Source organism: Podarcis muralis, chromosome 2 (genome assembly GCF_964188315.1).
Source record: "Podarcis muralis chromosome 2, rPodMur119.hap1.1, whole genome shotgun sequence".
Classification (NCBI taxonomy): domain Eukaryota; kingdom Metazoa; phylum Chordata; class Lepidosauria; order Squamata; family Lacertidae; genus Podarcis; species Podarcis muralis.
Window position 1 is genome coordinate 119,698,300 of NC_135656.1, and position 25,048 is coordinate 119,723,347.

The 25,048-nt window shown below is 46.2% G+C and overlaps 2 protein-coding genes across 3 annotated transcripts in view; one reads left to right on the forward strand and one right to left on the reverse strand.

Annotated features, from left to right (window-relative positions):
• LOC114591078 (uncharacterized) overlaps nucleotides 1-3,340 on the reverse strand; it is a 41,772-nt gene extending 38,432 nt beyond the window's left edge. Inside the window, exons 1-3 of the mRNA XM_077923624.1 lie at nucleotides 3,122-3,340; nucleotides 515-1,527; nucleotides 178-312 (exon numbers count right to left, since the gene is read on the reverse strand). Coding sequence (XP_077779750.1) covers nucleotides 178-312; nucleotides 515-1,321 — 942 coding nt within the window. The 5' untranslated portion in view covers nucleotides 1,322-1,527; nucleotides 3,122-3,340. The remainder of the gene's footprint in view (nucleotides 1-177; nucleotides 313-514; nucleotides 1,528-3,121) is intronic.
• A 1,696-nt stretch (nucleotides 3,341-5,036) lies between these two features.
• On the forward strand, nucleotides 5,037-21,723 carry LOC114592190 (uncharacterized). 2 transcript variants are annotated; one of them, XM_077923206.1, is made up of 3 exons: nucleotides 5,037-5,151; nucleotides 16,145-16,273; nucleotides 17,948-21,723. In XM_077923206.1, exons 2-3 carry the CDS (start codon nucleotides 16,156-16,158, stop codon nucleotides 19,882-19,884), a joined length of 2,055 nt encoding a protein of 684 aa, XP_077779332.1. In that variant the 5' UTR covers nucleotides 5,037-5,151; nucleotides 16,145-16,155; the 3' UTR covers nucleotides 19,885-21,723. The 2 variants fall into 2 exon arrangements, with proteins under 2 accessions (XP_077779332.1, XP_077779333.1); XM_077923207.1 differs by having other exon boundaries at nucleotides 17,951-21,723.
• The last annotated feature ends 3,325 nt before the right edge of the window (nucleotides 21,724-25,048 follow it).

A 25,048-nucleotide genomic window follows, 5' to 3' on the forward strand; every position in this document is an offset into this window, starting at 1 on the left:
TATCAGTTGTTTTTATAGGCAGTTTGTACTTTATCTCATGTATTGCAGACCATTTTACCACTCCTGGCAGTTTCTTAAAAAGTTAAATAAAGATACAAATTTGAATACTGGTTTGCAAGCTAATGGCCACATTTTTAACCCCTTTGTCGACTCTGGACCCCCAAATGCTTCTCTCACCTGCCCTCCGGCTTTCTCCGCCTCCTGGTGCCTCAGGAGGAATTCCTCTGCCAGGGCAAGGACGCAGCCCTCTGAGCTTCCCTGCTTTTCTCCTTCGGTGACACAAGCAGCCGCCTCTGCAATGGTCCTCAGTCCCTGAAAGAGGAGGAGAAAACATTTTTCTATCCAGCCCCTGCAGAGCAAGAGAGAACACATTCACTTCTCGGCATGTATAGCTTGCATGAAACTCCAGGGAGCCACGACCGTTCATTGGGTGATCGAGGAGTCATGTTCTTAAGCAAAATGGCCACTTCTTTAACCCCTTTGTCGACTCTGGACCCCCAAATGCTTCTCTCACCTGCCCTCCCGCTTTCTCCGCCTCCTGGTGCCTCAGGAGGAATTCCTCTGCCAGGGCCAGGGCCTGGACGCAGCCCTCTGAGCCTCGCTCCTTCACCCAGCTCCCCATTTCCGAGGGCAGCACAGCCAGGAACTGCTCCAGGATCACCAGGTCCAGGATCTGCTCCTTGGTGTGCTTCTCTGGCCTCAGCCACTGATGGCAAAGCTCCCTCAGGAGCCCGTAGACCTCGCGAGGGCCCTGGGCGTCCCGGTAGCAGAGCTGCCGGAAGAGCTGGCGATGAGCCTCAGAGCTGCTGACGTCCTCCATCTTGATTTCCTTCGCTTGCCCGATGTTTCCCTGGCTGGCAGCGGCTGGTCTGGAAGTGACTGGTTGAGCTGTTCCTGGAGGGAGACTGGTCTTGCTGTCTCCTGCTCCAGCCCACTGGCTGGGAATGGCTGCTCCCTCAAAGGAGGACCCAGAAGGCTTTGCCTCGCCCCATGCCCCATTCCCTGGGAGCTGTGGGCTTCCTTCTCCCCCAGAGTGTGTGGCCTGCACAGTCCGGAGGAATTCCTGCCACTGGGCTTCCCATTGCCGGGACGACAGCTCCTCTTCCGACTCCTCTTTGATACGTTGTGGCTCCGTCAAGCTCAGATGCAGTCCCTCTGTGCCCCCAAGACAGACAGTCCCTTCCAGTGCCATCTCTGGTGCCAGCCTTGCCAATTCCGCCTGCTCCGTTTTAATTCCTGGCTTCGCACTGGCCTCTGGTGCCAACTGGAGCTGGAGACCCAGAGAGGCTGCTGGGATTTCTGCTCCCTGCTCTGCAGCCATTTTCACTCACAGGGAGATGTCCCTCAGTCGTCTTCTGTGTAAGGGACAAAACGTTTCCCCTGTTAATTTGTGAGTCAGCACAAGAACGAGGTTCCTGGGAACACGCGACGGAGTGTTGCCTCTCAGTTAGCGGCAAGTCTCTGGCCAAAGAAGGGTCACATGGAAGCTGAAGTCTTTCCCCCACTTCTGACAAAAGCTTCTTTACACTGAAAGAAATGGGAATCGAAACAGACAAAAGTGAGGCAACTGATGGAACAGGGCACTTTGTAGGCCCCATCTGCACTAGACATTTAAAGTGGGGTGAAACCGCTTTAAAAAGACAGCATTTCCCCAAATTATACTGGGAGTTGTAGTTTGTCAAGGGTGCTGAGTGTTGCTAGGAAGCCCCTATTTACACAGCTACAATTCCCAGTGTGGCTTAAGAAGCAATCCTTCATCCCAGGGAACTCTGGGAGTTCTGCAGGGGGGGGGGAGGAAGATTCCAGGCACTGACTGACATCGGTTCTCCAAGGTTCCAGGCAAAGGTGTTTCCCCCGAAACCAAGGATTGAAGTGCGACATTCTGAAAGGTGCTCTACCACTCATCTGTAGTCCCTTTCCTTAAAGATTAAGTAAGATTCTCGTCCTCATGGTTCTGTGAAGAACTATTTAAATCATTAGGAAGCGTCATTATCTCAAATTAGTCTCTCTGCTGCGGGATCATTGGCTCTCCACGGCTTTCAGGCAAGGAACAGTCACAGCCTGACCTGGAGATCACAGGGGACCTTCTCCACACAGAGCAGCTGCTCTGCCACCAAGCCACAACCAGTCTCTTAAACAACCCGTAAGATTTATTTTGCATATGAGCAACCGGGAGGATGAGAATGCTGGTGTACCCACAGGTAAGGGGGAGCTTGGGACTGTCACACCAACAGGCAAGCAGCTCTCCAGGATTTCAGACAGTGCCTGCTCCCAGCTTTTACCTGGAGATGCCCAGGATTGAACTCAAGGAGTTCCACATGCACTCCTTCCCTGAGCGGTTATACCTCCCATAATAATAATAATAATAAATTTTATTTATACCCTGCCCTCCCCAGCCAGGACCGGGCTCAGGGCAGCTAACAACCAATAATAAAACAAGTTGATTGAAATACAACTTAAAAACAAGATTAAAATACAACATTAAAACATTAAAATGCAGCCTCTTCACAGGAGAAAGGAAAAAAGAAAGAAAGAGGGGGAGGGAGTCAAATTGATTCTAAGCCAAAGGCCAGGTGGAACAACTCTGTCTTACAGGCCCTGCGGAAAGAAATCAGATCCTGCAGGGCCCTGGTCTCATGAGACAGAGCGTTCCACCAAGCCGGAGCCAGTGTTGAAAAGGCCCTGGCTCTGGGTGAGGCTAATCTGACTTCCTTAGGGCCCGGGACCACTAGGGTGTTGCTATTTATGGACCCTCAAAGAAAGACCCCGGTCCTCATGAACGCAGAGCCCTTTAAACTGGAGCCAAGGGAGATGCCTCTCGCCAAATCAGACCAATGCTAGAAAATGAAGGGGGTTTGCGGGGTTCATGGGCAGCGGCTCCCCTCCCCTCTTGCGCACCCCTTCTCAACACGCAGGCTCCCCATCCAATGTGAAACCACAGCGGACCCTGCTTAGCTTTGCAAATGTATTTTGAGGTTTTATTGCTCCCTGCAGGAGAAGTCTGTCTGCTTCTTCCTCTTGCACTGGGTCCTTCATACTTCCCAGCCACCTTCCCCCACCCTCCTGCTCGGCCTGTCCGTGGCCTCCCAAGGAAGACCATGCCTGTCACCCCAGCTCGCACCTTTCTAACTCACAGGGATGGGTCTCCCATTCTTTCCCACCACTGAGGAACACAAAAGAGGACGGACAGGAAGGTGCCCTGCCTGGGGATTTCCCCCATGGGGTGCTCACTTCCTTCTTCCTCTCTAGGAATGATTTATCTGTGGCTTTAACCATTAAAGGGCCAAACTGGGGCAGGAGTAGCTCTTTCCTGGCTTTCCCCCAGTTCAATGCCATGCCCTCCAACATTTCTCCAATGAAAATGTTGTTGTTTAGTCGTTTAGTCGTGTCCGACTCTTTGTGGCCCCCTGGACCAGAGCACGCCAGGCCCTCCTGTCTTGCACTGCCTCCCGCAGTTTGGTCAAACTCATGCTGGTAGCTTCAAGAACACTGTCCCACCATCTCGTCCTCTGTCGTCCCCTTCTCCTTGTGCCCTCCATCTTTCCCAACATCAGGGTCTTTTCCAGGGAGTCTTCTCTTCTCATGAGGTGGCCAAAGTCTTGGAGCCTCAGCTTCAGGATCTGTCCTTCCAGTGAGCACTCAGGGCTGATTTCCTTAAGAATGGATGCGTTTGATCTTCTTGCAGTCCATGGGACTCTCAAGAGTCTCCTCCAGCACCATAATTCAAAAGCATTAATTCTTCGGTGATCAGCCTTCTTTATGGTCCAGCTCTCACTTCCATACATCACTACTGGGAAAACCATAGCTTTAACTCTACGGACCTTTGTTGGCAAGGTGATGTCTCTGCTTTTTAAGCTGATGAAAATAGGGATGTCCTAAGGAAGAGAGATCAAATCAGGCACCAGTGTGCAGTACTTAGGCCCTGGGGGAACTGGGTTCAAATCCCCACTCAGTCACAATGAAGCTCCCTGGGTGACCTTGGGGGGAAGAAAGCCGCTGTAGCACTCTCTGCCTCACCTACCTCACAGGGTTGTGAGCCCCACATGGGGCAAACCCCAAAGAAGGAACCCCACATGGAAGGAACCCCCGAGGGCCATCTATTCTAGACCAACCCCCTGCAATGCAGGAATCTCAACTACAGCATCAACTACAAATGAGCTGGTATAGCTCAGTTGGTAGAGTACGGTTGTGGGTTTGAGCCCCAGCTTGGGCGAAAGATGCCTGCATCACAGCGGGTTGGACTAGATGACCCCGGGTCCCCTTTTCCAAATTTGCAATTCTAGGATTCTAGGATTGAACTGGGACCTTCTGCAATACAAAGCAGGTACTCTCCCACTGCGCCATCTTGCAGGTGGGACAGCCAAGTGTTAGCTCAGTCAGTAGGGCAAGAGAATCTCAGGTCCGTGGGTTCGAGCCCCAGCTTGGGTGAAAGATTCCTGCAATGCAGGGGGCTAGAACAGACTTCCTCGGTGACGGACTCTTCTTCATTAGAGGTTTTTAAGCAGAGGCTCATAAAATTATAGAATGGGAGAGTCGGAAGGGACCCCGAGGGTCATCTAGTCCAACCCTTGCAATGCAGGAATATTTCGCCTAAGCTGGGGCTTGAACCCACAACCCTGGATTAAGTCTATTGCTCTACCGACTGAGCTATCCCAGCTCATTTGTCATGGATGCTTTAGTTGAGATTCCTGCATTGCGGGGGGTTGGTCTAGATGACCCTCGGGGTCCCTTCCTACTCCACGATTCCTATGATCTCCTTTGTATGCACGGAAGGCCACAGCTTCAATCCCTCCAAGCAGGACTGCAAAAAGGTCTCCCATCCCTGAAACCATCGCGAGCCGCTGCCAGCCCGTGTCGGCAATCCCGCGCTAGATGGAGCAAAGCTCTGACACGCAGCTTCCAGCATCTCTCCTTCCCTAAGCGGGTATGCAGCCTCTTTGTCTGAACGTGGAGCCTGCCTCCTAGAAAGGGTTAATTAAAGCGAGCCCGGTGTCCTAGAGTGGCGCCCGAGAAATCCATTTCCGGTTGCAAACGCCCCTCTCACCCCCCCCCCCACTCTCTACCCCACTCCCCACCTGGAAGCTGGAGCCCCGTCTGAACGTCGGAAGGCGGCTGCAGGTTCTGCATCTTCCGTGTCTGGGGAGGGATCTGGTGAGTCTGGCTCCGGGTGCAAAAAAAGAGGAGAGGCTGCAATGCCCAAAAAAAGCTCCAGGCTTTGCAGAAAAGGAGAGGGGGGGAGAGACATGCAGCCTGGGGAGTATTATTTATTATTTTTAATTTATTAAATTTCTATACCGCCCTTCATCCAAAGGTCTCAGGGTGGTTCACAACATAGACTAGTAAAGGACACCCAGTCACCTTCCGTCTGTGCAGCAGAACCTGATGTTGCTCCTCCTTTCACTGCACGCAAGGTCCTTTCTCCTCCTTGTCTCCTATTATTGCTATTTCATAGAATTTTAGACTTGGAAGGGATCTCTAAGGGTCCTCTAGTCGGACCCCCTCTGCAATGCATCAGCTAAACCATCCATGACAGCTCTGCTTCAAAACCTCCAAGGAAGGAGAGGCCACCACCTCCCGAGGGAGACGAACAGCTCTTGTTTTATTCAATTTATATAGCCCTCTTTATCCAAATATCCCAGGGTGGTGTGCAACCTTAAGCATATAATTTACATAGAATAATAATAATAGTAATAGTAATAGTAATAACAACAGCAACAAATGGGGTTGGTGATGGGAGTTCTTGGTCAAAGCATTAGTCAGGTGTCAGGTTGAGAGCTGCCCTAAAGGCGGCTGTGGGTGGGTTGGGAGAGCTCTGCATGGCGTGCAGAAAAGTGGATACAGAAAAGCCCCCCACCCTCCTCTAAAAAAAGGCCCTCCTTCCTGCAGTGAGTCGTTAACCTATGGAACTCGCTGCCACAGGAGGCAGGGCCTGCCGCCAACCCTGATGACCTTTGAGAGGGACAAATGTTTGGAGGAGAAGGCTATCAATGGGTACCAGCTCTAAGGCATGGGTAGGCAAACTAAGGCCCAGAGACTGGATCCGGCCCAATCGCCTTCTAAATTTGGCCCATGGACAGTCCAGGAATCAGTGTGTCCATCGAAGACAGAGGTCCTCTGGCTGGGACGGGACGATATGAGATTGAGGGGGCAACTCCCATCTCTTGCGGGGGTGCAATTAGTGCCAGCACCGTCCGTTAAGAGTTTGGGTGTAATGTTCGACACCTCCCTTTCCATGGAGGCGCAGATTGCAGCTATAACAAAGGCGGCATTTTTTCATCTCCGCCACGCTAAGCAGTTGGCTCCTTACCTCTCTCGCCCTGACCTAGCCACTGTGATCCACGCGACGGTCACCTCCAGACTGGATTATTGTAACTCGCTCTATGTGGGGCTGCCCTTGAGACTGACCCAGAAACTCCAGCGGGTGCAGAATGCCGCAGCGAGACTCCTTATGGGGTCTTCGCTGCGAGATCACATTCATCCAGTGCTATACCAGCTGCACTGGCTCCCGGTGGAGTACAGGATCAGGTTTAAGGTGCTGGTTTTAACCTTCAAAGCCCTATACGGCTTAGGACCCTCGTACCTACGGGACCGCCTCTCCTGGTATGTCCCACAGAGGACCTTACGGTCTTCAAACAAAGACATCTTGAAGGTCCCAGGCCACAAAGAGGTTAGGCTGGCCTCAACTAGAGCCAGAGCTTTTTCGGCTGCGGCTCCAACCTGGTGGAACGCTCTGCCACAAGAGACCAGGGCCCTGCGGGACTTGACATCTTTCTGCAGGGCCTGCAAGACAGAGCTGTTCCACCAGGCCTTTGGCAAGGGCGCAGCCTGACTCCCTCCTTTGGCAATCTTTACAAACTTTAGTTTATGGTTGCCATCAATTTGTATTTTAATTAATTTTTATAATGTTTTTATAATGTTGCACTGTTTTAGTGTTGTTAGCTGCCCTGAGCCCGGCTTCAGGCTGGGGAGGGCGGGATATAAATAAAAATTTATTATTATTATTATTATTATTATTATTATTATTATTATTATTATTATTACATGAGTAGAATGTGTCCTTTTATTTAAAATGCATCTCTGGGTTATTTGTGGGGCATAGGAATTTGTTCAGTTCCCCCCCCTCCAAAAAAATATAGTCTGGCCCCTCACAAGGTCTGAGGGACAGTGGACCGGCCCCCTGCTGAAAAAGTTTGCTGACCCCTGGTCTAAGGGCTGTGATTCCCCTCCATGGTCCAAGGCATTCATGCTTCTGAATACCAGCTGCTGGAAGTCATGGCAGGGGGGTATTTGTTGTTGCGCCCGGATCCTGCTCGTGGGTTTGCCACTGACATCTGCTTGGCCACTGTGAGAACAAGGAGGCTGGTCCAGATTACAAGTTTTTAAAAGCATAATCTGGATGCTGCCGGGTTACAGAGTCCTGTCATGAACTCTTTATGATACTTCTGTGGCATATGAAAATGGACTATATGTTTAAAGAAGATTGGAAAATGTTTATTGAATATATGGGGGGGGTTACGGGGAATTGTGTACTTTTGAAAACGTTGACAGCATTAAGATAAATTCAACAATGTAAATAAGTTTTGATGGATGTAATAATGGAATACCGAACGGTTTGGTCTATGTAAAATATGCAGGGATTTATGGTATGCAAAATGAACCATGGAAAGAGAAGAAGGGAAGTCGTTGATGTTTTAAGTTTGTTTAAATGAATACTCTAAATTGTAAAATAGAAAAAACACAGACACACGAAAAAGGGACCTGCAATAATTCCTATAGTCCAAGAATGTTCCAGTAAAACAGGGTATGTTACAAGAATTTCTTAACTGAGGGAAGGGAGGGAAAGCACATTACCGTAGTTTATTTGTTTTGGTTTTTTTAAAATATTACTATACTGTAGAGCCTTTCAACAGAAATAGTCACAGGACAGTTTTTTTCTTTGTTTATTATTTATTACTACTTCTGTGTTCTACATTGGAGGAGTTTGAGGTGATGCACATGGTTCTTCTCTCCATTTTATCCTCACAACAACCCTGTGTGGTAGGTTAGGCTGACAGGCAGTGACTGGACCAGGACCTTCAGTGAGCTTCATGGCTGAGTGAGGATTTGAACCCAGGTCCCAGTCCAACAGTCTAACCGCTACATTGTGTCGAGTCTATTGTTTTACACAAAACACACAGACCCTAATATTTAAAAATACATAATAAATAGAAACATTATATAATAAATAGAAACATTAAAACAATTACCATAGATAGCATAATTAAAAATGGCTTTAAAATGATTTAACTCGTCAGCTGCTAAAAGCCCAGCAAAAATGGTAGATTTCCCCTGGTTTCTGAAAGAATGCAAAGTTATGGTGGTCGTTCCACAGAATCCCACTAAAATCCCAGTCCCTTTTTGCAAGATTTAAGAAGCAAAGATGTAAAACTTTTATGATAGGGTTGCCGTATTTCAAAAGGTTGCACGGAATAAACGGACACAAAAGTTGTTGGGCTTTTTTTTTTTGGCAAAGTTAAGCTTTTTTGGCAGGTAGTTTTAAGGGAAATTGCCGGAAACGACACTGCTGACATGGACATGGATTGTCTGGGAAATTCTGGATGTATGGCAACCCTATTTTATGATATCCTCCCAATATTTTAGTTGTTATAGTTATTTTGGGAGGTGACCATTATGCATTAAATCCTATACTATGTTATAGTAAATTTTGTTTAAAAATATTCTTTTATTGGATTTTATAGACAGTTTGAACACCCTTGACAAGACAATATTCACCCTCTCCTGAAACAGGATAAGCAATAAAATAACAGCACAAAGCAAAAGAAATATAAATAATATTAATATTGTGAGCACATGTTTTCTGCAAGTAAAAAGTAAAAAGAACAAACAAACCAAAAAACAAAGTCAGGCTGGGCCAAAGCTAAAAATGCAAAGCATAGCATCTGAGGTAGAAATGAAGAGCAAATTTAACCCAAAAAGTTAGACTAATATGCATAAACCTTATTTTCACAGGGGAACAGGCGTCAGGATCAAAACCCAGTTCAAGCTGTGATTCAAAAGTTTCTTCCTATTGTACCCACCATAACCATTTAAAAGCAGCGGGAGTTGATGCAATAAATATTTAAAATTACTTTTGGTTGTTTATTATATATTAAATTTTAGCATTGCAAGGTATATCTGAGAAATTATTATTATTATTTTTTTTAAAAAGGAGACAGCACAGGAAATGATAGCACATACAAAACGCACCTCACGTTATCCCAAATAGATAGCCAGTTCCGATGCCTCTAGTTTTCCCGCTCATGGAGCTACAATTCCCAGCACTCTTAATAAACTACAGTTCCCAGGATCCTTTGTGGGGAAGCCATGGGGTTTAAATGAATGGTGTTGATCTGTTCAAACTGCTTGGGAGAACCTAGGTGAGGAGATAAGCACATAAGCAGAAAAAATGAAGAGATTGGTTGCTGGATCAGGCCAAAGGGAACCTTTCTAAGCCAGTATCCTGGCTGCCAGCCAGATGCCCGAATGGGATGCCCGAAATCGCAATTCCTATTTATGATTGGCATTCATAAGAACGTAAGGTATACCTGGGGCTAAGCGGGGGGAGTCATAGAATCATAGAATTGCAGAGTTGGAAAGGACCCTGAGACTCTACATCAGGGTTTCCCAAGCTCGGGTCTCCTGATGTTTGGGGACTACGATTCCCATCATCCCTGACTGCTGGTTCTGCTATGTGGCCTAGGACCCACGTACCTACGGGACCGCCTCTCCTGGTATGCCCCGCGGAGGACCTTAAGGTCCACAAATGACAACACCTTGGAGGTCCCAAGTCGCAAGGTGGTTAGATTGGTCTCAACTAGGGCCAGGGCCTTTTCAGTACTGGCCCCGACTTGGTGGAACGCTCTATCCCAAGAGACTAGGGCCCTGCGGGACTTGACATCTTTCCGCAGGGCCTGCAAGACAGAGCTGTTCCTTTGGTTTGGACTCAGTCTGACCCTTATGTTTCCCTCCCCTTATGGTTTTGACTTTTATAATGAGGCTGCATTTTAAATTGCATTTTAACCTGTATTTTAAATTGTTTTGTTTTTCTTTTTTCTTACTATGTTTTTACTGTGATTTTATTGGTGTTAGCCGCCCTGAGCCCGGCTCTGGCTGGGGAGGGCAGGGTACAAATACAATTTATTATTATTATTATTATTATTATTATTATTATTATTATTATTATTATTAATAGTCCAAAAGCAGCTGGAGACCCGAGTTTGGGGAAACCCTGGTCTAGATCAAATGCAACATCCATAATGGTTTCCAAAAAGCAATTTTTCCTCACAAGAAACGGGAACACAAAATAAATGCAGTGTGTGAAAAGAATCCTGCCATCTTCGTATTTAGAACCTGCTGGATCAAGCCAGTCTCGGCTCCTAATCCAGATTAGTCCAGGACCCAGTCGAACCAACCAGGTCCCTACGGGAAGCTCAGAAGCCGAACATTTATTAAGACTTCTTTTCTCGAAAGTGGGATTGATGGGGAGGAGCTGGTGATGATGGCGCCCCACTCCCATAATTCCTTGATTATCAGCCATGCTGGCTGGGAATTTGGTTTGGCCGATGGGAGTCCCCACGGTATTTGCAGGGCCGCAAATTCCCCGTCTCTGCATTTAAAGTACCGTATTTTTTGCTCTATAAGACTCACTTTTTCCCTCCTAAAAAGTAAGGGGAAATGTGTGTGTGCGTCTTATGGAGCGACTGCAGGCTGCGCAGCTATCCCAGAAGCCAGAACAGCAAGAGGGATTGCTGCTTTCACTGCGCAGCGATCCCTCTTGCTGTTCTGGTTTCTGAGATTCAGAATATTTTTTTTCTTGTTTTCCTCCTCCAAAAACTAGGTGCGTCTTCTGGTCTGGTGGGTCTTATAGAGCGAAAAACACGGTTTGTTTCTCTCACCTTTCTGTTCTCAATGTGCCTTTCAGTGGGCCCACAGCTTTTAAAGACTACAATTTCACACAGCAGTTTCACAATTGGGGGGCTGGAGTAATTCATCTACAGTCGTACTCGGGTTACAGACACTTCAGGTTGCATTTTTTCAGGTGATGGACCATCGAAACCCAGAAGTACCGGAACGGGTTACTTCTGGGTTTCGGTGGTCACACATGCGCAGAAGCACTAAATCACACTTTGCGCATGCGCAGGAGGCCAAATCGCAACCCGTGCGTGCGCAGACGTGTCGCTGCGGGTTGAGAACATGCATCCTGCACGGATCACGTTCGCAACCCGGGCGTCCACTATATGTGGAAAGATTTTTTTGTGAGAGGGGGGGTGGCTACTTAAGAGTAGAAAAATTGTGAGTAAAGGGGCCTGACGACAGAGATGTGTCAAATTATCCATGATGATGGAGGAAGCAGATAGAAAGCTTTTTTGCCCCTTAACATCGAATGATGGAACCAGGGGTAGGTCAACGAAGCTGGAGAAAGTGGATAGGGGACAAAGAGTTTGTCCCTCTCTCATAACACTGTAACTTGGGGACATTCGGAGCTTTTTTCTTTTTTTCCAGGGGGAATTCACCGGAACTCAGTTCTGGCAACCTCCCCGGTGGGTGCCATTCTAAAAGAAAAAGGGAGGTGTTCATGCTGGGTTCTGAGACCTCTTTTCCCAGAAAAATAGCGCTGGGACTGTGGCGATCACACAGGGTCCCCGGACGGTTCACCGCCTACTGATTCCTGTGCCACCACTTGATTTCTCTCTGCCACCACCCAGGCCCTTCCTGGTACAATACTGAGTCCAGTCAGGGTTAAATTGGAACATAAACTTCTGTTTATTTATTGCAGTTTAACAAGCGTGTGGTTTCATAAACGGTATCGGTCAATTACATTCATGGGGTGCCTATCCAGACCTATAACTTCCGCTACCTGCTCTCACTCACTAAACCACCTCTCAGAGACTTGTCTTCCTAGCTCCTAACTGTTCCTGACTCAGCTTATTTTGCTACACTCACTCAACCTACCCACAGACTCTATCCCAATTCACTCCCACTCCACCCAACTCCCAACGAACTCCTCCCTTCGCCCCTCCCAGAGCTGGTTTTATAGTCCCTCTGACTCCACCCCCCAGGTTCTGATTGGGTAACCTGTTTAACTATTTCACCTCCAGCACTCTCATATGTTAACGTCACATGGACATCCAGCTGAATGTTGGACGATTCAGGACTGACAAAGGATTTCTTCATTCAGCAGATAGCTAAATTGTGGGATTCACTCCCCCAAGAGGCAGCGATTGAAATTGAAATTGAAATACTTTATTGTCACTTGTACAACTTGTATACAGCAAGATTACATAAGCACCCCCACTCAGCTCTCTTAGTCTTAATTCCCCTCGTTTACTGATGCACACCCACGAGACCCGAAAGTCAGTTGCCTTGTTATTATCTTTTCATTCAGCAGCCTAACAGCCCACGGATAGAAGCTATTCTTTACCCTGTTGGTGCGACTAATCCTGCTTCTATATCTTCTGCCTGAGGGCCGGAGATCAAGAAAGTGCCGGCCAGGGTGTGAATCATCCCTGAGAATTTTCCTCACTCTCCTGAGGCAACGTTCTTCCGCTATTTCATCCAGCGGATTCACGGGACAGCCCATAATATATTGTGCTGTATTCACCACCCTCTGTAGGCACTTCCTATCAGTTGATGTCAAACCAGCGTACCACACCGTGATGCAGTATGAAAGGACACTTTCTATTGTAGACCGGTAGAAGGAGATCATCAAATGTTGATTGACATCGTTCTTTCGCAATACTTTGAGGAGATGGAGTCTCTGTTGGGCTTCCTTAACTACCTGGTTGTATTTATTTTCCAAGTAAGGACTTCGCTGAGATAAACTCCTAGGAATTTAAAGGAAAAGACTCTCTCCACACAGCCCTCCCCGATATGCAGCAGGGCTAGTTCTCCTCTCTTCCTCCGAAAGATGGCCACCAACCTAAAGATGACTTTAGAAGATGATTAGACAGATTCATGGAGGATAGGACCATCTGGTGGCTACTAAATCTTGATGGCTATGTTCTGCCTCCACAACCTGTTTCTCGAAAGTGCAGGAGAAGAGAGGGCTGTTGCTTTCAGCTCCTGCTTGCAGTCTTCCCTCTTGAGCACCTGGTTGGCTGCTTTAGAACAGGACACTGGCCTGATCCACTGGCCTGATCCAGCAGGCTCTCATCTCTTGGGATCTTCCACTCTTTTCGGCTATTTGCATTAATCTCTGGGGATTTTTTACTTGCTGCTCAGGCCCAACCTCAGCGCCGCTCTGGGAAAGCTGCAGCAAGTGCCGGTATCCATGCCACCAGGCCAAACTGCTGCCAGAACCTGGCTAGGGCCACCATGGGTTGACCTTTCCAGCTCTTATGTCTTCCTTTCTCCTATCCAGGCAGCTCCCTCTCAGCCTGCAATGCCAGGTGCCTTCTCCACGGAAGGTCACTAGCCTGTTGGCTCTGTTTAAAGGAGTCTTGGTTGCTTAAACCAGCCAATCCTGCGCTAAGACTCTTGGGAGATCATCCTTGGTCCCTCTTCAACTGTTGTTGTTTAGTCGTTTAGACGTGTCCGCCTCTTTGTGACCCCCTGGACCAGAGCACGCCAGGCACTCCCGTCTTCCACTTCCTCCCGCAGTTTGGTCAAACTCATGCTGGTAGCTTCGAGAACACTGTCCCACCATCTCATCCTTTGTCGTCCCCTTCTCCTTGTGCCCTCCATCTTTTGTTTTCCAGGGAGTCTTCTCTTCTCATGAGTTGGCCAAAGTATTGGAGCCTCAGCTTCAGGATCTGTCCTTCCAGTGAGCACTCAGGGCTGATCTCCTTAAGAATGGAGAGGTTTGATCTTCTTGCAGTCCATGGGACTCTCAAGAGTCTCCTCCAGCACCATCATTCAAAAGCAACTGTACCATTTTCAACTGTACCATTTTCCTTTAAAAAAATAAATACAGTGGTATCTCTGGATGCGAACGGGATCTGTTCGGAGCCCCATCCTGAAGCTAATGCAAACCGTGTCTGTGCATCTGCGGGTCGCGATTCGCCGCTTCCGTGCATGCACGTGATGTCATTTTGAGTGTCTGCTCATGCGTGAGCGGCGAAACCCGGAAGTAACGTGCTCCGTTACTTCCGGGTCGCCGCAGAGCACAATCCGAAAATACTCATCCCGAAGCTACTTCTACCCAAGGTATGACTAAATAAATTGATTTGGTTTTTCAAATTAAAGTTTTACAATCATGTATCCAACATACATCATAAAAACAAGATTCCAGAGAATCTCCTGGATTTCCCTCCTCCCCTTTGTGGGTCCTATCGTTAGTCATTTCCTCCTGCATCTTTTATAATAATCCAAATCTCCATTACAGTGGTACCTTGGTTTTCGAACGTCTTGGAAGTCGAACGTTTCGGTTTTCGAACGCCAAAAACCTGGAAATGACTGTTTCGTTTTTTGAACGCTTTTCAGAAGTCAAACGTGCCATGCGGCTTCCGTATTGAGGTTTCTGCAAGTAAATGCTTCCGGAAGTAAATGCTTCAGGTTTCGAATGTTTCAGAAGTTGAACGGTCTTCCGGAACAGATTAGGTACCACTCTATATCCAAAATTCACCATTAAACTACAAATTTTATTCCAATACTACTAATGATTTTAACTGTTTACAATGATTTTTAATATAAATTATAACCCCCCCCCCCCCAATTCCTTATTAAAATTTTGGTCATCTTGATTTCTGATTCTTTCGGTCATTTTTGCCATTTTGGCATAATCCATCAACTTAAATCTGCCATTCTCTTCTGGTCAGGACTTTATCTTCTTTCCATCTCATTCTGGTATGTCAAATTGAAGCCAAGGGCAAACAGCGGACACCAGGTGGATGTTTTGAAGTCCAAAGTGACCTTACCCAACTGTTGCAAGCTTTTAAAAAAAAATCTTGCTTTTTAAAGATTTGACTTTTGTGGGGCACAAAGAGGCAGAAATATCAGAATCTCCTCTTCTTCTTCTTCTTCTTCTTCTTCTTACTACTACTACTACTACTACAGGATTTCTGACTTTATCTCCTGGCTGGCATAAAGAGGAAGAGGCCAGCCTCTCCTGGTATGCCCCACAGAGGACCTTACGGTCTTCAAACAAAAACATCTTGGAGGTCCTGGGCCACAGGGAGGTTAGGCTGGCCTCAACCAGAGCTAGGGCTTTTTCGGCCGTGGCCCTGATCTGGTGGAACGCTCTGTCACAGGAGACTAGGGCCCTGCGGGACTTGACATCTTTCCGCAGGGCCTGCGGAAAGGTTGCCATTAATTTCATTTTGAATTGATTTTAAAATGAATTGATTTTAGAATGTTGTGTTACTTTTATTGTTAGCCGCTCTGAGCCCAGCTTCGGCTGGGGAGGGCGGGGATATAAATAAATAATAATTATTATTATTATTATAAGAACTGTTTGTCTGGGACTGTGACGAAGAGGAGAGTTCGTTGAAGAGGAGTTTGTCAGGTAGCTCCTTAGATGTGTGGGGAGACAGTTTGTCGTCTGGGAACTATAGGGCTCCCTATAAAATTTCCTTCATCCAGAACAAGGTGACTTGTGAAAGGAGCAAAGCACAAAGACACCTTTGTGGGAGAACGGTGGAGTTTTGGTTCTCCAGAAAACCAAGGACCAGCCCCAAAGGTTTACACTAACTTGTGGCTCACTTAGTAAGAACGTGTTTTGTAGATGTACGCTGTTGTAAATCGTGGTGTTTATGGGAATATTGGTTTTCATAATGTAGAAAGGAAGAAGGAAGAAAGTGACATTTGGGGCTTTGAATTCTTTCCCCAAACTGCAAGCTCAGAGATGAAGGCGAAAACCCCTGATGGCCTTGCTTCTATATCATGTTCAACCATAGTTAAACAATGGTTTAACATTAATGTGAGCACTGCTGGATGCAAGTTGCTGAAATTTGCAGGTGCTTCGCTTTTCCCTTGCTGGTAGTTTGCTGCCAGGAGCTAGGCTGCCTTAGCGTAATATCCGAACCCTGGTTTTATGGTTTGTTTGCCTCCAAACAAATCATGAGTTTTCCCCGACTCCTCTTCCTGTGGAGCTTCCTATCTTGCTGTATCTAGGACTGAAGTTTTACGATTCTCATTCTTTCTTTTTTCTCAACCCGCTCCCGCCAAGATGACAGGAACATGGCAGAGATCACGGCACAGCATATCCAAGAGGAAAGCCCCGGGTTCGAAGAAATGTTCATGGCTTCCACTGGACGATCCCACGCAAGCCTGGCCCTCCAGAATGCGGTCGATGAATGTGAGTTCTGTTCAAAATTGGATAGAACTCCATTCTAAATTTGTTTGTTTTAAAGCACATCTAAACTGCTCTGTGTTTTAAAGATCCCTAAATGGCATTCAAAAATACGAAAAAAAACAATAAAACGGTATCCTAAAAAACAGAATACGAGTTTTGCATGCCATAATACATTGTTAATAATAATATCTTGTTTAAATATTTTAGTTGTTTCTGAGTTGTTGTTTTTTTGAAAATATTTTTCATTAGTTTTTAAATTACAATAATCCTATAATAGCCTCGTTATAACAATGCCAAATTATAATACAGTTACTAATACCAATCATTCAGATGCCAAATTATAAAATTTAGGTGCCCCCCGGTGTGCTAGAATTGATGGTTTGATGATTTATTTTATTTCTGCGTTCCAAAATCTTATTAATTTCAACTACACTCCTGTCAAAATAACAATCTCTTATATGGTTCCATTCGTATGGACACATTAAGGGATTTATAAATCTACAGGTGAAGCATTCAAACTATATCCTTGTTCTTCCCGTGTGTGGTAATTATTTTGCTCGTGATGTTTCTTCCTCTCCTTGTAAAATGTTTAGTCTATCTTTTCCCAGTTGTTGCTGTTCTCCATCATGCCTTGGGTGGAGCTAACATCCTATTGTTCTTTCAGAAGTTCTCCATTGCTCCGCCCCTTGCTTCGTTGTTTTGCAACTTTAACAGCAGCTGCAAAAATCACAATGTCCCAATAAATATCCTGTTTTTGCCATTTTTCCTCTCAGCCTGGGAAGGAGAGTGATCTGTGGAACTTCAAATAACTCAGTAATCACTTTCTAAACAAGCATCACAAAGTGATTTACACAGTTAAAAACTCATTACTGTTTCTGAGTTTTTTAATTGTGTAAATCACTTTGAGATGGTGGTTTAGAAGGTTATTAAGAAATCAGTGTTAACAATAACTAAAGTAATAATAGCAATGGCACAAGGAGATGGTTGGATAGTGTTCTCGAAGCTACCAGCATGAGTTTGACCAAACTGCGGGAGGCAGTGGAAGACAGGAGTGCCTGGCGTGCTCTGGTCCATGGGGTCACGAAGAGTCGGACACGACTACACGACTAAACAACAACAACAACAATTAAAGCAACAGGGACATGGGTGGCACTGTGGGTTAAACCACAGAGCCTAGGACTTGCCGATCAGAAGGTCAGCAGTTCGAATCAGATCAGAAGGTCAGCAGTTCGACGGGGTGAGCTCCCATTGCTCGGTCCCAGCTCCTGCCAACCTAGCAGTTCGAAAGCACGTCAAAGTGCAAGTAGATAAATAGGTACTGCTCCAGCGGGAAGGTAAACAGCGTTTCCGTGTGCTGCTCTGGTTTGCCAGAAGCAGCTTAGTCATGCTGGACACATGACCCGGAAGCTGTACATCAGCTCCCTCGGCCAATAAAGCGAGATGAGTGCCGCAACCCCAGTCTCGGCCACGACTGGACCTAATGGTCAGGGGTCCCTTTAATAATAGCAACAGCAGGCCAAATGTCTGAAGAATGCCAAGGTCTGAAGCTGTTCACTAGGTAGGGGTTAATGTTGGTTTACCGGGAGAGGTAAGGTGGTAGAAAGTTTGGGGCAGCTGTTGTATTCTTTAATTGATTTTTCTTCTTTTCCCTCACATCACATTTCTCTTTTATTTCAGCAGGGCATGTGTGGAAGAGAGAAAGTGATGAGGAAGCCCGTCAGGCGTTGGAGGAAAGCATTACATTTCCAGCTATGGTCGAGAACCTTGGGAATCAAGATGGGATAAAGATGCAGGCAGGAAACGAGGCAGATCAGGATTGGGGTGAAACTATTGGTTGTCTGAACAGCGGCTTCTTTGAAATCCCAGCCCATCCGGGAAAACATAAAGGAGGAAGGAGGAACGAGTGCCCAGCGTATTCGGAAAGCTTTAACAATGCACCAGGCCTTCAAATGTGTTGGAAAACCCAGACAGGAGACAAACCGTATAAATGCCTGGACTGCGGAAAGAGCTTCAAGCGCAACTCAGAGCTTATTCGACATAAAAGGATCCACACCGGAGAGAAACCTTTCAAATGCCTGGAGTGCGGGAAAAGCTTCACTCAGAGCAGAAACCTTACTTCACATCAGAGAAGTCACACAGGAGAGAAGCCTTATAAATGCCTGGAGTGTGGGAAGTGTTTCAGCCAGGCTGGGATTCTTACTTCACATCAGAGAAGCCACACCGGGGAGAAACCATATCAGTGCCTGGAGTGTGGAAAGTGCTTCAGTCAGAGCGGGATCCTTACCGCACACCAGGGAATGCACACAGGGCAGAAACCATTCAAGTGTCTGGAGTGTGGGAAAAGCTTTCGCCAGCAGATCCACCTCACCTCCCACGAAAGAACGCACACTGGGGAGAAGCCCTTTAAATGTCAGCAGTGCGGGAAGAGCTTCCGCCAGCAGATCCACCTTACTTCCCACGAAAGAACGCACACCGGAGAGAAACCGTTCAAATGCCGGGAGTGTGGGAAGAGCTTTAGCCAGAGCTCCCACCTTATCAGACACGAAAGAATCCACACCGGAGAGAAGCCGTTTAACTGCCTGCTGTGCGGGAAGAACTTTGGCCACAGCGCAGAACTCATTCGACATGAAAGGACTCACACAGGGGAAAAGCCCTTCAGGTGCCAGGTTTGCGGGAAGAGCTTCAGCCGCAGCTCGGAACTTATCCGACATGAGAGAACCCACACGGGAGAGAAGCCGTTCAAATGCTTGGAGTGCGGGAAGGAATTCAGTGACAGCACCAACCTCATCAGGCACCAAGTCAGCCACACAGGAGAGAGACCGTATAAGTGTCCGGTGTGCGGGAAGAGCTTCAGCCAGAGCAGGAGCCTGACTTCACATCAGAGAACCCACACCGGGGAGAAACCGTATCAGTGCCTCGAGTGTGGGAAGTGCTTCAGCCAGAGCGGGATCCTTACTGCGCACCAAGGGATGCACACAGGGCAAAAGCCGTTCAAGTGCCCCGAGTGCGGGAAGAGGTTCCGCCAGCTCATCCACCTCACCTCCCACAAGCGGATCCACACGGGAGAGAAACCCTTCAAATGCCTGGAGTGCGGCCGGAGCTTCCGCCAGCACATACACCTCACCTGCCACGAGAGGACGCACACCGGTGAGAAGCCCTTCAAGTGCATGGAATGCGGCAAAAGCTTCAGCCACAACTCCATCCTCATCTCTCACGTGAGAACCCACACGGGAGACAAACCCTTCAAATGCCTGGAGTGCGGGAAGAGCTTCACTTGGAGCACGCTCCTTATTAGACACGAGAGAACCCACACGGCGGAGAAGCCGTTCAAATGCCAGCAGTGCGGGAAAAGCTTCCGCGAGAGCTCGCTGCTCAACAAACATCAGAGAAGCCACACCGGGGAGAAGCCGTTCAAATGCTTGGAGTGCGGAAAGAACTTCACTTCGAGCACGCTCCTTATAAGACACCAGCGGGTTCACACCGAGAACCATTTCAGCGCTTGGAGTTTTGAAAGGGCTTCGGCCAGCGCTCAGAACTTCCTAGACATCAAAGAATTCAAGGAGGAGATGATCTACTGCAACGATGAAAACAGTGGAGCGGTTGTCATGCAATAAGCCTTGTCGGGCTCCAGGAATTATTCACGTTGTGGGAAATTTATATATATACTGCAGCTTCTGCAATGGATCAGTTCGCAGCTAATCAGAAATCATGAAAATGATTGTAGCAAAGAAAGAGCTTCCGGAATTGCAGAGTCTGCTCTTCAGTTGCATAGATTTTAATGAGTTTTCGCCTGCACAATCATAAAATCTGGCAATTCTTCCAGGCACTACAGACGTCCTGATTCCTTGAAGGTGTACAGCAGAGGGAAGAAGGTCTCCTAATCTTACGTTGTTGTTTATTAAGCGTGTATATTTCCTATTGTGCAATCTAAGAAATAGTACTTTCATGTTAGGCCACCACCAAGCAAACTTCTGTGATGTATGAACACTGCTATGTTCCTCTGCTGCCTGTCGCTGTATGGAAGTCACTTTCATATCTCTGGTCCTTTGTCTTCCACATGACTCTTTTAAAAAATACTGTTTTTGCTAGGTGGTTCTGTGCGTCATTTGAGGAGCTGGTCACCCTTCAGGTATAAGAATATGTGACAGAAGAAGAGACTTATTCACCTCTTGCGGGGAAAACGGCAGGTGGATACATCACTTTTAAGACTAATAGTTTTACTGTCGGCTGAACTTTTGTCAGGAAAGACTGACTTGTGAGGTGGACATAGGTGGTGTTGCGTGTGCAGACCAAATCCTAGTCAGCATGTGTTTGGCTAGATGTATCTGTGTTTCCATCAACGGAGAGAAAAATACCCTTCAGGGAATTTCTGTCATGTGAAAAGAATAAAAACTGTCTTGGTTAATTTGTGTTCTGGAAGACCCCATAAATGGAGAATGAAAATCCTGAGGGGAATTTCTGTCATGTATAGGGTGAAATGTCTGGGAGAATCTGGATGTATGGCAACAGTGCCGTTTTTTGCGATCTTCCTTAAAAATAGCACAAAAAATCTTTCAGCAAAATTTTGGGCAAAAGTAAAAAAGCTCAGCAACTTTGGCAAAAAACAAAAAACCAACCTCAACAACTTTTGTTTCCGGATTTTCGCCTTTTGAAATATGGCATCCCTAGTCACATAACAAAAAGTATAGAAACTCTTGGTGGCTCTGTCTTATGGAGAGGAAAAATCCTGAGAGGAATTTCTGTCACGTGACAAAAAAAAAAGAATAGAAGCCATCTTATGACTGTGCCCTGGAAGCCTCTATCAATGGAGAGGAAAATCCTGAGGGGAATTTCTATCTCGTGATAAACAGAATAAAAACTGTCTTGGGGACTCTTTGTCATAGAAGGCTGAGAGGAGAAACTGGTCAGAAAGCAAGACAAAAACCTTATTGACTTTCTCCAGCAATAAGAGAAAAGAGCTAGGAAACATCCACTCCACTCAGATAAAACTTAAGTCTTTTGTCATCTCATGACCAAACTTTGTAGTGACCCTATCAACGCACAAAAAATATCTTTTTACACCTTCATAGCAGAGGAGATTTGACAAATCCCTCTCCTTGTTCCCTACTTTTAACATATTTTGGTGTCAGGCAGATCTCTTTCTTATTCTCCCCAAGCCTTTTAATGTCATTCGATATTATTTTACTGTAATGTAACATATTTTATTTTAGTGTCTGGAGATCGATGGCAATTTAGTTATTGCTTTTTAACTTTTGTAGGGGGGGGTGTTGAGTCCTGGCGGGGTTGCGGGTGGCTCCCTTGTGCATTTTTACGCTGGGTTGGATTTTGTTGTTGGAATTGTTGTACCTGCTTGCATTTAAAATTTTGTTTTACACTATTACTGTATGTTGGCTTGAAAAATATCTGTTATCGGGCAACTAATAAGTGGGAAGAATAAATAAGTAAACAGATAACTGGCCGTTGTACACTTTTCTCCTGGGCAGCCTGTGAAAGGACAGGCTCAATATTGTATTTTTATTGCCTTAATTTATACCCAGCCGAGTCATAGAATCACATAGTTGCATAGGGGCAACCAAGGTGTCAAATCTGGCCTGGAGTCTCTCAAGATTTTCTACCCACCGATCTCAAAGTCCCCAAATGGCAGTGGGTAGAGATGGGGCTTAGTATTATCGACTAGCTTGTGTCAGAAAGTGTGAGAAAAGGGAGGCTGTTGTGTCTGTGTGAGAGAGGGAAGAAAGAGGGAGAGAGGGGGAAAGAAAGGAATGTCTCTCTGTGTGTGTGTGTGTATGTGTGTGTGTGTGTGTGTGTGTGTGAGAGAGAGAGAGAGAGAGAGAGAGAGAGAGAGAGAGAATGGAGGAATAAGGCAAGAAAGGAATGTGAGAGAAAAGGAAGGAGGTTGTGTCTGAGAGAGGGAAGAAAGGAATGTGTGAGAAAGAGAGAAAAGGAAGGAGGTTGTGTCTGTGTGTGTGTGAGAGAGAGAGAGAGAGAAGAAAGAGGAAGAGAGAGGGGGAAGAAAGGAATGTGTGAGAAAGTGAGAGAAGGTAGGAAAGGTGTATGTGTGAGAGGAACTTGTGTGGAAAAGTGAGGGAAGGAAGAATGTGTGAAAAAGAGGGAGGAGTGTGAGAAAGGAGGAGGAATGTGTGTGAAAAAGAAGTGCGAGAAGGAAAGGAGGAGGAATGTGTGAGAACTTGTATAATTGTTTGACTTGTTTTGATTTTTATTACGTAATTTGTGTTTTCATGTTGTGCTTTTATGTGGTAATACCCTGAGGATATAGGGTGATATACAAATTTAATAAATATGATAATAATGATTATGATTGTGATGTCTGAGTGGAGGGAGCTGTTTGTGAGAGAAATAGGGGGGGTTGTATGTGTAGGAAAGAGAGAAGGAAAGGAGGAAGTGTGTGAGAGGAAGCGTGTGAAAAAGGAGGAATACGTGTGTGTGTGTGAGAGAGGAGGGAGGAAGGGGGTGTGTGAGAGAGAAAAGGAAGGACAGGGCCCAAGTGGGCCTCCCTTTGGGCTCAGTGGTTCCAGGGCAACTGGCAGTTGGGGGCCAAACAGTCTTGTTATCCCAGAGCAGGGAAGCGAGAGAGCCAGCTGGCTCCTCCTCTGGCCAAAGATGGGGCCACGGTGGTCCCCTTCCCCTTGCTGAAATATTTTCATGGGATCCAGGTAGTGTAACCCTCAAGGTCTTCTTCTTCGTTGGCAATCCCTCGTAAGCCGGGTAGGATTGTCTTCCATGAATATGGTCTTCACACACACACACACTCTCTTAAAAACAGCAAATATCTAAAGTTTCTGTGGCACATTTCATACACATTTTTAAATTCATGTTCACATTTATATCCTACCTTTCATCCAAGGGCCTCATGCTAATAATATTTGTGCAGCAGCCCATGAGGAAGTCAGAAGCATATACAAAAAGTTGCTGGTGTGTTATAGTGGTTAGACCGCTGGACGAGGATCTCAGAGACCTTGGGCCATTACAGTGGTACCTCAGGTCACATATGCTTCAGGTTACAGACGCTTCAGGTTACAGACTCCGCTAACCCAGAAATAGTACCTCGGGTTAAGAACTTTGCTTCAGGATGAGAACAGAAATGTGCTCCGGAGGCAACGGGAGGCCCCATTAGCTAAAGTGGTGCCTCAGGTTAAGAACAGTTTCAGGTTAAGAACGGACCTCCAGGACGAATTAAGTACCACTGTATATTTTTATATACTCTAAGCCACCCAGAGTGGCTGGGGAAACCTAGTCAGATGGGCAGGCTATAAAGCAGCAGCAGCAGCAGCATTATCCAGCTAAGTCTAAAATCACACTATACGTGTAAAGGGCTGCTTTACACAGTCATTTCCCCCCAAAATTCTGAGAGATAGAGTTTGTTAAGGGTGCTGAGAATTGATAGTGGGACCCCTATTCCTATTTCAGTGTTTGATCGACTTGATCACACTTCTCTGCAGATGTTCTAACTTGTCAATATCCTTCTTAAACATCGGTGCCCAAAACTGGACACAGGACTCCAGTTGGGGTTTGGCCAATACAGAATAGAGTGATGCTATTACTTTTCTTGATCAGTACGCTATAAGTTTGTTGATGCAGCCTAGAAAAGCATTGGCCTTTTTTGCCGCTGCAACACACTGTTGACTCATCTTAAGCTTGTGGTCTGCTAAGACCCCTAGATATTTTTATCAGCCAAACACACACTGACTTGGCAGTGAAACCTCGTCGAGTCCAGTGGGATTTACTTCTGAGCAGGCATGCAGAGGATCACACGGAGAAACCTTCTGTGTCAAGTCCTTCATCCTCTCGTCCGTCCATCTCTATTGATGCATACTCCTTTGTCTGTGTGGCTCACATCACACATTTCACAGCGAGGGGGAAATGGGTAGAGGCAAGTTTTTCTCCCCATAACACCAGAACCCATGGATTTCCAAAGCAGCCAAACATGGGAGATTCAGAACAGGAAGAAAATAAAAACAGCACATAGTTTGAACCCTGGTATTCAGCCCTCCAAGAGGCTGATGAGGCTGTGCTGTGTGTGCAATTCTTATATACGTTTTTATTGTAAATCATTTTGGGATGGGAAGTGAACAATAAATGTAGCAGTAATAATAATAACAACCCCCATAATAACCTATATGGCTTCCCAACCCCTTCAGCATCTGTCCACCAAGGAACAATCGCCCTTACCCAGAGAGATCACAGCCTGGTAAATCTCCAGCATCACTTCCTTGTAGAGAGCTCTTTGGCCCAGATCCAGGAGATCCCACTCCCCTTTGGTGAAAGACACAGCCACATCCTCAAAGGAAACCAAAGACTGAAAGAAGCACATATTCTGTACTCAGAAATAATCTTCCTTACATGTGAGAGACAGTGGTAGCTTTCACAGTCTACTTACTTGGTCACTGTGGCGAGGGAAGGAGGGAGTTTCCTTACTTAGTTTATTAACAAAACCCAATTTCTACCCCAAAGAATTCCCTAAACCTGTCCTGCTGCCACCATTTAACATCATTTAAACTCTCTGGACACTTAACTTACCAATAACCCTGGCAACTGTGGGATATAGGCATGGTTCAAACCCAGACAGATATAGGCTATATTTAACAAATATAATAATGTTTATTGATTGCAAGAGTATGGCTGTGCACAAACTTATATAATAGGATATATATTAATTATTATTATCATTATTATTATTATTATTACTATATATACACACACTATATATATATATATATATATATATATATATATACACACACATATATATAAAATTTA